Source organism: Taeniopygia guttata, chromosome 1A (assembly GCF_048771995.1).
Source record: "Taeniopygia guttata chromosome 1A, bTaeGut7.mat, whole genome shotgun sequence".
Taxonomy (NCBI): domain Eukaryota; kingdom Metazoa; phylum Chordata; class Aves; order Passeriformes; family Estrildidae; genus Taeniopygia; species Taeniopygia guttata.
Window position 1 is genome coordinate 57,066,850 of NC_133025.1, and position 14,276 is coordinate 57,081,125.

Consider the following 14,276-nt stretch of genomic DNA (forward strand, 5'->3'; position numbering starts at 1 on the left):
TAAATTTTACATCCTGTTTTTAGTTTTGTCTAATTGGGGAATGCATGGCAGTGACAGGGCTGCTTTTCCTGGGACTAGCGAAAAGCAATGACCTTTCTGATAAAATTCTAGGGATTTTTTTTCCCAGGATTTAATCTTTGACATAAATGTTCAACGCCAGGGTGTTTCAAACAACAAATAAATTCCTTTCACACAACTCTGGAATCACTGACACATGAAAAGAATCAAAAGGAGAGATGCAAATAGAAAATTTAAAAGTTGCAGAATTCCCCACCTATGCTGCTTGAAGTGTAACCCAAAGAGGTCCATAAGCATTCTGTAGCTTCCATGGGAAAAAGTAGGCTCTAACCTTACGTGCCCCATCCTCCAGCTCATCCTGGGGCAAATCAGGGTTGCGCTCAACCTGGAGATTCCAACGGTCCAGCTGGACAATGGTTCCATCCTCTACATGGCACAGGATCTTAGACACTGGCTCATCTGTGTAACCCTGACAGCAGAGTGAACTGAGTATCAGCCACAGATGGTGAAAACAAATCAAGTTACCAATTACCTACAGACTTCCCTCCTTTCACACGTGCCTAAGACCCTTGATAAATTTTTGATCAAGTATTTTAACAAGCTACTATTGAGGTGCACAAGTCTAGGGCAGGCAAAGTAAGGCCATAAGGAGAGGAATTCAAAGAATATTTACCTTTCCTGGAATAAGCTGTAGTAAAGCATAAACTAAGAGAAAGTTCAAATTATGCTTAAATTAGAAGCCTCTTTTACTGTTCTTGTCACCTGGCCTGAAATACAAGATATATATATGTACACTTTGATGTTGTGATGTAACAACATCATTAATAATACAAAATCCCAGACTGCAAAATGAAGCAAACCATTCTGCCAGAGTGAAACAGACCTTGGACATAGCCCTGCCTGCTATTTTAGCCAAAAGGAAATTCCACCCCACACAACTAAATCTGAGCAGCAAGTGGAGAACCCCCACATAAAGGTACCCCAGCCAGTCCTTACCCCACCCCAGTTGAGGGTGCGGGCAAGGTCATTCCCAGTGCCAAGTGGAAGGACAGCCACAGGAGGTGGGGGGCTGAGTTGCAGCTCATCGAGGATGGACAGGATCCAACCCACCTATAAAAAGGAAAATTAAGAAAATCTTCAGGAATATTATAGGAAAAAATACATACTTTGATCATATCATATTCTTTTTTACAAAAACCAAATAAAAGAAATCTAAACACGAATGAAGAATAATATGGACAATTCAAGACAAGTTTTTTTTTGTAATTACCATTATGTCAAACTCAACCTTTGACAAACATCTATGAAAGAAAATGAGAGACACATTAAAACAGTATGGTGTCTCATAACTTGTCCTGCCAAGCATGAACTTGCTCACAAGTCTCCCTCTCCCATAGAAGAGACCTTAGTGCTGAATTAGTTCACTCAATACAAGGCATTATATCCTTATATATACACAATATACAGATATACACACACATACATATCTAATAAAAGAATAAAAGGCTAGACTAAAAGGCAGACTACAACTCAGGGTTGGAGGCTTTGGATTGGAACAATGAATCTGTCTCTTTTGCATCCTAAGCTATTAGTTATTTCAGAGACCTATTTCTTCTATATTTCTTCTGGACTACATAAAGCTTTCAGATAGAAATCTAGCCAGAAGGAACAAATTACTGTAAATTATTTTGTTTTCATTAAATAGTAATATTCAAAGGGGAGAAAGAATAGTTGCTAAAGATGTTATCAGACTTTTGGTGACTGAAATTCTTGCTGCAAAACAAAGGACTCTTCCTTAAAATACTTGTCACTTTAGGGAAAAAAAAAAAAAAAAAAGGTGAAGAACCTCTGCTGCATTTTTAGATAAAGAATTAATAAAAATTAACAGAAGATTTTTTTCTGTTGCCAGTTTTCAAAGATCCAGTTTCTACTGCAAATGTGAGCTTTTAAATAGGACAGAAAACCTAAATCCTGACTACAGATGGATTGAATTTTTCTTGCCCTAATTATTAATACTGTGATTTCAAAGATATTCTCAATCCAAATCAGGGTAGCTTCACAAAAGACACCCGGCATAACATGGCCATCAGGAAAAATAGCTGGAGTTTGAAGGACTGCAGAAGAAGTGGCCTGATAAATGCAGAAACCATGATGCTATTTAATATTCTAGGGTATTTCTTTCTCCAAGTCTCTTCAAAATAAATTTAATTTTGCACAAATGGCATTTATCAGACAGCTACTTATGATAACCAATTGTCCAATTATTAAAGCATTCATCTGGGATGTGATCCCCTGCTTGAGTTCATTGTCTGACAACAGCCATCTCAAGTACTTACAGCTCTCATGACTTTGGATGTCACCAAAAATACTGAGGCCTTTAAAGGGATTTTCAGAGGTAAGTAATCCTCTCTCTTTCAAAATATCTATATTTCTGCACTGATAACAGGAGACAAAATAAAAAGTCAAGATAACATCATTAGGGCCAGGACTTCATAAAGAAGTTGGTCATTGGCATTGCCACTGACTTAATCCACATATCTGTGCTTCAGTCTCCCACTGCTACAGGTGACATCAAAATACCCACCACTTTTGTAAATGCTTTAACTGATGAACAAATTTCAATTTATAAGCACAGCATTGCTATTTAACCTGAGGTCACTTCTAAACCTTGTACATTAGTTGCATAATCCAGGATGACACAGAAAGCTTCTGGCTGCTTTGAAAGCAAAGCTTTCCACTTCTGCCCTGAAGTGACAATGGAAAAGTTACTCTAAGTTCTGATTCACCTCAATAATGAGAGGTAACATCTGGTCTCATTGCATATTCATTAAGTCCATTTTAGCCATATTTTTCATTTCTAGATGTAATGGCTTTGGGAATAACTAGATAATAATTTGTTTCAAACTGAGCAGCAGCAGAGGTAATAGTGGAGTGCTGCTCATACTAATGAGAAGGTGCTGCCACCTCTCGCACAGTTCAGCAAAGGGAAATAGGATGGTCCAACTCAATGTAGTTGTATTCTTTTCTCTTTTAATATCTTAATGATAATTTTTCCACCCTTCCTCAGATGGGAAAGAAAACAGATGGAAACACTTTTTCTCAGATGATGCCTCCTAAGCTAAAGGTCTGCCTTTCATGTTTCTTAAGGAAAGTTCATCATTCCAGTAGCAGACACATCTTGTTTTCCCACATACCAGCAAGGCAGTGGTCTTTTCACTGATTTTTTTCTTCATTCTTGCAAAGTAAGTATTATTAATAATCCTACCCCTGGGGTTTTAAAATAACCCACAGAAGCTAGAAAAATTCCCCCAGAAATTCAAGCCATACTGAATTAAGAGAGGGGATTCAGCTCTCTACAAAATAAACCAACCACCTCTCCAAGCCCTAAATCTACACAGATATGTGCTGTCCGATCACTGCATCTTGTGATTAGTAATGCATTTTCCTTACCATACTTATTGCTAAAATTACCATCAAATAAATGTTGAGGAACTGAGCGCCCTAGAGATTAAAGGTCAGTTTTTCAAGTGTATGTAGCACTCAGTGGCACAGGCTGAAATTTAAAATATTTTGAAGTACTGGAAAGAGAATGCAGTTATAATAACTCCATTACCACTCCTGACCTTCAGACCACGAGCTGAAGAATTTTTTTCCAAATGAAGGTGCAAAAATTCTTTCAAGACCTGACCCCATTCACTAATCCAGAACACACAAATTGTGTTGTAAAGAAAAGTACTGAACCTGGATCTGCCAGGACCTACCAGGAAGGAGCAGAAATTAAGATTTAATGGCTTCCAGACACTAGGTTCACCTTCTAGACCCTCAGATCTAATGTATAGAGTGAGAGACCAGCAAAGTTGTCTTTAATTCTTTTAAGCTGCACAAAATCTTTATGCATAAAGAGGGCTTTGGACATGAGAATCCGGCCCCATATCATCACAGGGCAGACCACACAGAAAATTGAAAAACACATATTAGATTTCACAAGTGTAAGATATGTTGTCTCTCTGCCTCTGCAGGCAGGGTGAGGTGGGAAACCCACCACTGTGAGGAGTTTAATCACTTGGCCAAAGACCGTGGCACTGCCAAGTCCCTGCCACCTACCGTCCCATCCCCACCGCATGCCAGGATCCGTAGGTTCGGCACTTTTCTGTACAGCTCCAGCCTGCCCAGGGAAGGAAAGGGGGGAAAGGAAAAAATGTAACAACAATAATGCAGACATTTTTAATGCATTTTGCTGAGTGACAGCGTAACCACCACTTACTGCACTTTCAAATATTCATTACTAAGAATATGAGTAGAGGTGGAAATGCAAAACCACTAAGATGTGAAATGAGGCCTTCCTCCATGTCAGGCAGCACCTCCTGACAAGTGTTTGATCAGTTTAGCATCTTCCCAGGTTTTTATATTCCCTCTAGGGAGGTCAAAATTTTTCATTTTTCTCTTTCCCTAAAGCAAACAAATTTAAACACTGAGATTTTAAAACAATATTTAATGTTCTTCATCATGACTTGTTGAGCTACCATTTCTCAGTCTTGTATAATGTGACAGCTTCTTCAACTAGTGACTGTATTTTAACACCACAGAAGGCAAGAATATGTAATAGAGTCTTTCTCTGGATATGTGATCTAAATATCAACAGGAGAGACCAAAAAAAGCACCCACTGAAGTCCTGCTCCTTCTGCCGCAACCCAGAAATCCATAATGAAATGTTTTCTAACAAAGGAGGGGACATTCACATGTAGAGAGCTGAGTGACCAGAGCACCTAACCCTTTTTTTCCCCATTATTCAGCTCTGAAAAATGTATGTCTAACTTAAAGCTTTTAAACAACATGAGAGAACAGCAGTGCAGGTTTTCTGCAGGAAACACTTGGACTGTTCAGGAAAATATTTGATTTTACATTATTACAGTAAAATATTTATAGTAATAATATTTACAAAAACATACAAAACATATTTACAAAATGTGAAAGCCGTTCTGAACAGATGGTTAAGTAAAGCCAGTATCCCCATGTCCAATACCATAGAAGGATGGTTTCTCAGCCCTTGGCAGCAAGAATCAGCCCTTTAAAGAGACGTACTCTCTCCCTTGGAATTGGTTTGCTCTTCAGTAATCGTCTGGCTAAACTGAGTTAACTAATCAGTGAGCAGGGACAGTTGTACAGCGCTGTCATGAGGCAGCCTCACCCCTCTGGAATGCTCATTCATTAGGGAATGGACAGGCATTGGGATCCTCAGCAAGCCTTGGAGCCATCTGGACCCAGGTCTGTCTGGACACAGGAGCAGCTCCTAACCTCTTCTCACAAAAGCCCCCACTGCAGCCCTTCCCCTTGCTACCAAAAGCTGGATATGCAAACCTCACATGGTCACTTATTCAGCAAAGCTAGATATTTTCCTGTTTTCCTGACCAGACTAGAAATAGGGTGCACAGCAATGAAGGCTCCAGTACTTACGCATCTCTCGGCCCTTCCTGAGAGAGGTCAAAGACCTGGCGTGGATTCAAATACCACATAAACATTTGGAGAACCTTGGTGCCCTGGCAAGAGAGAAAAATCAAAGGAAGGGAAGTCATGAGTAGTTTAATGATTATTGGAAAGAATAGTGTGCATCATTCACTGTATTTCAATTGCTTTTCTTGTTTTCTGTGCTCTATAAAGCCAACATAAAACAAGAAGACAAACTAGAAAGTGGCATAGCAAATGATTGCTCTGTAGAATAGCAATCCAGGACGAGGTGCACATGCAGGTGTATAGACCAATTTCAACAACACAAATCACTAATGGTCCATAAGAACAGGCAGTTGGGGTCAGACCAAAGGTTCATCTCCCACAGCAACCTGTTCTCCTGCTTCTCACCACCTGCAACAAGAAGAAACCTCTGTTATCTCACCTCACCCTCAACTATCCATGACAGCAAGAAGTTGGACAAGGTTGTAGCCAAAGTCTTCATTACATTGAACAGTGTGCTACCCAATGTCCAGGCAATGACAGTGCTCTGGCCTCCACCATCACCATGATCATCATTCGAACTTGCAACCTCTACCATCTAATGAAGCAGGAGTCAAGGACTTTGTGGGGTACAGCTGCCCCAGTGGTCCCTCACTTTATGCAGTGTGGCCCAGCCCATTGCCTAAAGGTATAATTTCTGTTTACTCAAACTCTGAGATTCATATTCCCACTTAAATCCCTTCCTTCATGTTCTGCCCAGTGACAGGTTCTCTTACTAGTAGAGAGCTAAGAACACTATGGGCTGAGCTTGTATTCAGATTCAAGAATGCCTTTCAGACAGGGCCTGAGGGTACACAACAGGAATTTTCCATACAGAATCAGCTCTCCCTTCCTAGGAATGGCTCCTTTCCTGAAGTACTGTGGCAGCAGCTCTCTGGCCACAGAGAGCAGCACAAACTTTCCCAGGCATTGTCCTTGGGAAGGCTGTGAGAAGATCAGGGAAAAAAATGATAAAAATTTCTTATCTTCACTTTCTGCACCTGTTGTTGTGAACACGTGGAATGTGTTATGGAGATTTGTTTACCAAAGGGTGATTTCTTAATTGGCCAATGGTGATGGTGTTTAGATTGAAGGATTAATTGGGTCCACCTGTATCATGACTGTCTGTAAGGGCGATGGGTTTCTTAATAAGTATGGTATAATAAAGTGATTGTTCAGCCTTCTGAGAAACATGGAGTCAATGCTAATTATTACCCTGCTGGGGCCAGTGGTGACAAAGAACCAAGAAAGCAGTCATAGTACCTAGGAGAAGGTATAAGAAGACAGAAAATAAATGCAGTGTTTGCCATAAGTATTCTTCCAGTCTCAGCTGTGTGCAGTTCATAGAACTCTTGAACCAGAGGGAGGTACAGGACTTCAAAGATTTCACTTCCAAATAACTCCTCCAGCCTGTGTAAATGTTTAGCATCCACAACTTCCTAGTGCAAGGAGTTTTTCACTGAACTACAGACTGTGAGAAGAACCAGCTTTTTCCTTTTGTTTTCAACCAGTCTAAAGAGTTTCATTTGATATCCTCTCTAATTCTAACAGAGGAGAAAATGAGCAGTGCCTATACTACTCTCCATGCTCTGTAGGCCTCTGTTGTATCAATCTTTTCTATTACAAGGCCCTATTTCTTGAAAGGCACTCAGATTCTTTGATATTCAAAATGTGGCAGAACCAGGAAAATATTCACTTGATTAAGTATTCAGTCCAAGAATCCTAAGGAAGAAGTCTGCTGCATTTTAGTCACTGAAACTTGGTGTCTGTGGTACAGTACAAGACCACTAACGATTTTTTTACATGCCATAGGAATATGTCATTTCACATTCAGTAATTTCAACAGCCTTTCCTAGCAAAGCTAAACCACTTTTTGGGTAAAGTCTAAAAGCTTCACTGGAAATCAAATTTTCTGTGGAAAGATGAAATCTTCTGAAAACCTCCAAATTATCATTTTAGATTCCTTTCTGAAGATAGGAGTACAACCACTCAAATTCTCAAATATCCATTCCAGTCATCCAACACTACTGAAGTAGAATGGTCATTCCACAGCAAGGACCCCTTCTGAGGAAGGTCTTCAGGCTTCTTCAGGCATAAAGTCCTTTCTATCTGACTGGTCAAGAAACAGAGTAATTTGCATAAACCCTGCTGTTAAACTTAAATTTTGCAATCCAGACCCAGCTGATACTCTTACCTGATTCCCTCCACTTTTTGGATTGACAAAAACCAGCAGTGGCTTCATGAGTGGAGAGGAGATAGGTTTTATAACAAAAGGCCGCCCTTTGTTATCCTGAGAAACAGGAGCAAGAAACAGCTTTAGTACAAGCAATGGAAGTTTCTTTGGCGTAGCATACACAGAAGATCCAACCTAGCTCTGACAAAACTACCTCAGGTACTGGAAATACTACAGCCAATGTCAATGTGGTGCCCAGCTGAGAGTAATTTATCCAACTGAGACAACAGAATAAAATAAGAGGGGGGGGAAAGATCATTTCAGGATAGCTTACAACTGTTTCAAAATTCATTCAAGATTATTTCTGACCCTACTTCCCACAATTAGCCACACAATACTAATAACGTGTCAGAGACAGTGTTATTTCTAACACAGTTTTTCCAAAGGAAAATAGAACTACAAAAATTAGTTATTCCATTAATTTCATCTAACAGACAAGTTGTATAAGTAGTTATTTGCAGATAATCAAATTCTTGGCATTGCTGCTTTCCCACCTTTGAACAAATGCCACAGATCCAACATGACATATCAATGAGAAAACTATTTGCCTCCCTACTCCCTAGCCCTTGCAGGACACTCCAGAGCCCAGTAACGAGGGCACTGTCCTGGACTTTTACAGACACGGATTCCAGTTTCTGGTCTGCAAGAAATGCAAGAAAGGACTTGAACCAGAGCCCTGGCTATGCAGGGGTGAGTCTACCTTCACCTCTCCCATGGGGCTGTTTGTCTATATAATTAATTCACCAGGAAGGATATGGAAGCAAGGTCTTCTATAGACACATGGTAAATAAACCAATAGATCAATAAACTGTTTCCCCTCTCTGTGGTCCAATTTTAATATGAGATCCTCTGAAGAAGACATCCTAAAATGGATCACAGCCTTGCATCAGTGGGTTTCACAACCCAGTTTTACACTCCTTTTCTGCTTAGTGGAAAAAAAGGGTGTGAGCTGAGTCTCTTACATCCCAAGGGAACACTCTCACTAGGGTTCTGGTCATAATGGTTCTGGAGTATGGTACATTGTTTCTTGAAAAAATCAACTCAGAAAATAAAACTTTTTATATGAGTTTTATCTCTTCTAACAACATATTCAATACCATGGAATTTCCCAGGAGAAAAATATATTAAACACTTCCGTGAAAAAAAAAAGGGGAAAAAAAAGCCTAAAAACTTAGTCTATGTTTAGACATTTAAACAAAAGGAGGATGATTTCCAAAGCACTGGAATACCTACTTCATTTCCTCTTTTGCTGGCTTTTCGTTTAAAGGACGTTCTCTTCTTTCGCCGTGTTGAAGTCTTTAAGGAGTTCTACATCCAAAGAATAAAGAATACATGAAAAGCAAAACAAAATTTAGAAGACAGGCCCAGACAGAGCCCCTTTACGAAGCTCTTCCATGCATGTCCACTTGGAGAATGATAAGAGTATCTGGCACATGCTCGAGATTTAAATTACATGCGCTGCATGCTTTACACTTCCACACCACCGTTTATGGAGAAAGCCACACACGGAGACCAGACTGGTGCTTTGGAACCGGAAACTTTCCCACGCTGTGAGGGGGAGAAAAGATCAGATGCTCCCATAGACTCACATAACACCACATGTTGTACCTGCCAACCCTCCCAAAAGGGGTAGGAGACGCCCGTTTCCCCTTCGGGGCTCCAGTCTCCTGCCCAATCAGGCTCGTCTCCTGGTATGGAGACCACCTGTATAAAGATGTAATAAAAAAACATGATAAATAAGGTATTTTTCATGTTTTTTTGTTTGCTTTTTTTTTTTTTAAGGAAAGAAAACAACAAGTTTTAGCTCTGGCAACCATTATGACTCAACATAACGTAGGCCACCATGGCATATGATGCTGGCACAGTAGAGTCAGTTCCAGCCTATCAAGAAACTTGTGTGATCATCTGCTAAGGAACAAACTGAATTGCTAATTTTTAGGGATTTAAGTAAAGGTGTTGATGGGGTGATTTTTTGTTGTGTTTTTAAATAATAATACCACTTAACTACATAGGAAAAAAAGGTACAAGTGCTTGTATTTTTGCAGAACCTATTAAAATAGAACTTATGTTAAGGCTATTCTCCATGCAGATGACAGTCTGCCCAGTGACACAGAACAAGAAGGTGTTCTGTGTGATAAAAACAGTCCAAAAAATAGGAAATTTTATTTTAATTCACTAATTGAACTTATACCTGCAGGAAACCCTAACCATTTCCATAAGTTAAATTTTGTCTTATAGGAAATAATCCAAATATTTTTGCAGTATTTCAATTTCTAGTCTAACCATTACCAGGAAATAAAGTAGCATGAGGAATTAGAGGAAAGTTCATTGATTTTTTTTTTTTTTCCTGGATATAAGAGGGAAAGCAAGATTCACTCAGCTCATCTGAAAATTCTTTTCTGCCCTGACCTTGATCTGATGTATACCACTAATGAAAGTCAACAAGTAGAGATCATCAAATCTGTAAAAAGTGGTTATTCTTAATCCTGCTCACTATCCAGCATCGACAGGAATCACTACTAACTTTTGTTTAATACACATCAACCACTTTCAGAATTTCAAGATTTGAGTATGACATTCCAGATACACAAGTTAGTGCTTCCACACCCCTGAGAAGAAAAACTAACAGCTATCTAACTGAAATGCCTAAAGGCATTGTCCTCTATCACATAGACCAAGAGAAGCCTGCCATAGAGCACAAGGTCCCAAGCTCCCAGCATTTCTGGGGAAGGAAATAGTCATGTCTTATTGCTTACTGAAAATACCGAAGACAAGACAGCTCTGTAGAGCAATATCAGGAATTTGCCCTTTTAGACCGTATTTTGAGAAACCACCTAAAGAAGTGTTCATATGTCCATAATCTTCTCTACTCTGATACAAAGTGATCTTGAAAGCGCAATAAACCATAAAGACTGCACTGATTACCAAGTGCATCAGCAATCCCATCTGCATGGTCTTGTGCTGCCCTACCTCAGTAGTCACATTGACTGCAGGCAAAGGTCTTGATGTCAACAGAAAGATGATATGAGGGTACTACATTCAAAGCTGCCTCCCATGGGGCCTTAGCCCAGTTCCTCAGGCATTCTCTGCAGGATTCTCCCTGGATTTGTGCAAAACACAGGTCAGAGAGAGGAGATCTAGTCTATCCACAGTCTTGTTAGCAGTGTGCTGAAAGCTCACACACATACCAAGGGTAAAAAGAGTTCAGTAAAACTCTAATTATAAAAGAATAATTTAAAGAATGTTTAAATGTAGTTGTTATAAAGTACCACTATAATGTACCTAACAGTGGGGTGGGAAAAGGCATACAGCTATATCAAAGAAACAGTTGACGCTAAGCCTCCACTGATGATTATAACCATTTTCATTTCCATACTCTAAAAGGCACTAAATGCTGCATCTCTACAATGTTATTTCACCTCTTTTTTCCAAACATGCCTTCACCTACAGTGTTAGCAGAATCTAGCTTTGCTACAGTAATTGCACGTGTCCATAGCAGATGAACTGTAAAAAGCTGCTTAAACATAGGCGGGGTTTTTTGCAAACATGCAGCAGAGTAACAGCCAAAGAGTATCAGCAGTCTTTGCACACTGAAGTGAAGACATGGATATGTAATATCTTGTTCACAGAACAAACTAATGAGTGCTTTGTAAACATGTAATGGTATTCAGCAAGGTACCTGATAGCAAAGCATACCTTTAAATGGGCACAATAAGTAAATCCTAACTTCCCTCTAAAGAGGAAACCTCTGCTTTGTGGATGTCAGTTTGTCCGTCTTCAAAAAGAGATTTTTCATATGGTTGAATGGTCAGTATAGCTCTCAGAAAGCTTAGGGAGATGAACAGATGAATTGGAATCCTTCTTGTATGGTGTTGGATGGTGTGAAAGCCATGGACTACCTCAGACAAATCCAATGAAACCTTTCAACATTTTCCTTCACAACATTTCATCCTCAGTTTTCAAAGGCTTTTAGCACACTGATTTTCAAATTACTTTAACAATGAACAGCATCTGGGAAGGTCAATCTTGACCATCTTCTGGTTGTTCTCAAACCACTTTCAGACAAGCCAGCTGCACTCAGCAATCAAGGAAATAAAGAAATAAGCCCAGAAATTTAAGTATTCACTAGAACTAGTTCACAGTCCTCAAAGGAGGAGAAGAAAACATCAAGTTTACTCACCTTGAACAGAAAAACCTTGGATTCTTACAGTTACTGCCTTTGTCTTCCCAAACAGAAGACAGATTAAATCAGTAAATCCATCAGTCAGATCCTCCTAATCATTTACTTTTCTCCCACAAAACAAGCATATGGCAAGTCCACTGCCAGAGCTAACACCGCTTTGGCTACCAAATCTCACCTATATCAAAATACCACCAGTCAGCAAGGGTGACCTGCTTCACAAACTAGGAAATGGAATTGTTTTGAACCCCGGGAAAACAAAGTTGGTATCAAAGCACTGCTAACAATATAGAAATCATTAGAAAAGTTACAGAAAGTGGCTCACATTACAGATAACATGGAAGAGGTATTGGGAGTTTCCCATTCATGTAAGGAGGTCACTACACATTGGGCTACCACCAATTCCAAAACTGTTTGAACCATTCTGAATATTCTTCATCTTTAAATCAGTTGCTTACAAGAAGCAAAAGCTCCCCATTTAGACCACAGATTGTCAGCATAAATTTATTCTTAAACAATTAAACAATGATGCTTCACTAGCACAACATTGTTGGTAACGAGACATAGAGTTTGATCTTTGTGCAAGCCTAATATTTGAAAGGTGGTGACCCATGTTGTACAAAATAAGCATGGAAAACCATTTTTGTGGCAGTCAAAAAATAAAAAATTGTAAAACAGGGCGAGGTTTTGCTACAAAATGCCATCTTATTTACTTAAAGGAAACCACAAACAAACAGGATGCAGGCACCATTAAAATCAATTTTATATGAGCAGAGAATTCAGTTCAGGAGTTGTCTGTGACCAATGTAAGTAGTTAATTAGAGCTGAGGAAATATTTTATACCCAAAAAGCTTTTAGCTATATTTATTCTGACTGTGGAATATGTGAAAACAGATTGTTGGTTACACATTCATTTTTTAAAATGTGAAATTACAACAATTTGTAAATACTGTGTTTGTACTCTCTGGATCAAGTGATGTGAATATTTCATAGTGTTTACCAAACATTTCTATAGGGTGAAGAGAGTCATAATACATAGAAGTAGAGCTGGCCAGAAACAGCAGGAGAAGAAAAATATTTCCTAAGAAAACAATAAATAAGAAAACAAGACTTCTGCCAAAAAATCTGAAAACACATCCAAAAGATGCATCACTATTTTCTAAAGTAATAAGGATGCATTTCCCATAACTCCAATGGGTGCTATATAGGAATTCTCATGCACCCATTGTCTGTGTTAAATACAATTTTGATCTATTTAATGCTCCAGTTACTCAAGATAAGGTTTTGCATGCTACTGACCATGAATTTCAAGGACTGGAGATGTGATTGCAAGTTAATAATCAAGTACTTTCTCTGCGCTCATGACTCAGGTACACAAAGCCAACAGCTACTTTCTTTTGGCTTACCATTCTAAACCTTTATTTAAAAGGGGTTTTTTCCCATAAATTATAATTACGTAGATTAGATTTATTTTTCATAATTTGAAGTTTAAAAAAAAAAAAAAGACAGGACTGTAAATTATCTACAAATATTATAAGGAAGATACCCTGCTTTGGGCAAAAGCCAAAATATGTCAGGGCTTGTTGGGGTTTTTTGTGGGTTTTTTTAAACTAAAAATTAGATAAAATTAAAAGGATTGAAGAAAAGCTTCTTTTAGTAAGGTCAAACATGGATACATCTGTCAAATACCATACAGTTGCTGAAAATTAGCCAAGGATATTAAGTCCCTGCCAAGGACTCAAATATTCCTCAACAAAAGAGAAAGAAGTATTTCTCTAGAGAAGACTGAATAAAACAGAGAAAGAAGACTGTGGGGGAAAATCTACAAATGGCAAAAAGCCTTTTTTCTCAGAAATGAGGTGGCGAGGAACCTTGCTATACTCCCTCTTGACCTAAAGGAGAAACAGAAGCCTCTTTGTTTGACTTTTTGCTAACTCTACCCTTATATTTCCCCTTCCCTCTGCACCTTGTCTTTAACAACCAGCTTCCTACTCATGCCCAAATCTGTCACATCCCTAAGCTGGAACTAAAGCCAGTGGCACAATTTAGGTCTCAGGCCTCTTTCTGATTTCATGGACTAACTTTTGTCTTAGTGCCTTGGCTACAGCCTGAGCTGCTCAGCTGCTTCTTGACAGCCAGGAGGCAGTGTCAAAAAGCCCAGGTCACTTCCCAAGGATGAATTGAAATAAAGAATATTATTCTGAAATAAAAATTTAACCAGAATTTTTGATTCCTTGCTATGTTCAGTATTTGCTTCTTTCAGCTCAACTTGGAATAAAAACAAACTTTCAAAGAAAAAGTTATTCTTGCATATGCGAATCCTCTTTTAATTTTTGGCCAGCTCTCTTTTGGATATCT

General features: G+C 39.0%; 1 protein-coding gene across 5 annotated transcripts in view; it reads right to left on the minus strand.

The window, feature by feature from the left end:
• Nucleotides 1-14,276, minus strand: part of DGKI (diacylglycerol kinase iota) — a 196,215-nt gene that overhangs the window by 86,119 nt on the left and 95,820 nt on the right. For 3 of the 5 annotated variants that reach the window (XM_030263299.4, XM_072923536.1, XM_072923538.1), the window contains exons 9-15: nt 9,347-9,442; nt 8,972-9,046; nt 7,700-7,795; nt 5,473-5,555; nt 4,123-4,183; nt 1,015-1,128; nt 350-487 (exon numbers count right to left, since the gene is read on the minus strand). In XM_030263299.4, the coding sequence (XP_030119159.4) occupies nt 350-487; nt 1,015-1,128; nt 4,123-4,183; nt 5,473-5,555; nt 7,700-7,795; nt 8,972-9,046; nt 9,347-9,442 (663 nt within the window). The remainder of the gene's footprint in view (nt 1-349; nt 488-1,014; nt 1,129-4,122; nt 4,184-5,472; nt 5,556-7,699; nt 7,796-8,971; nt 9,047-9,346; nt 9,443-14,276) is intronic. The other 2 variants (XM_072923537.1, XM_030263301.4) reach the window with 1 other exon arrangement.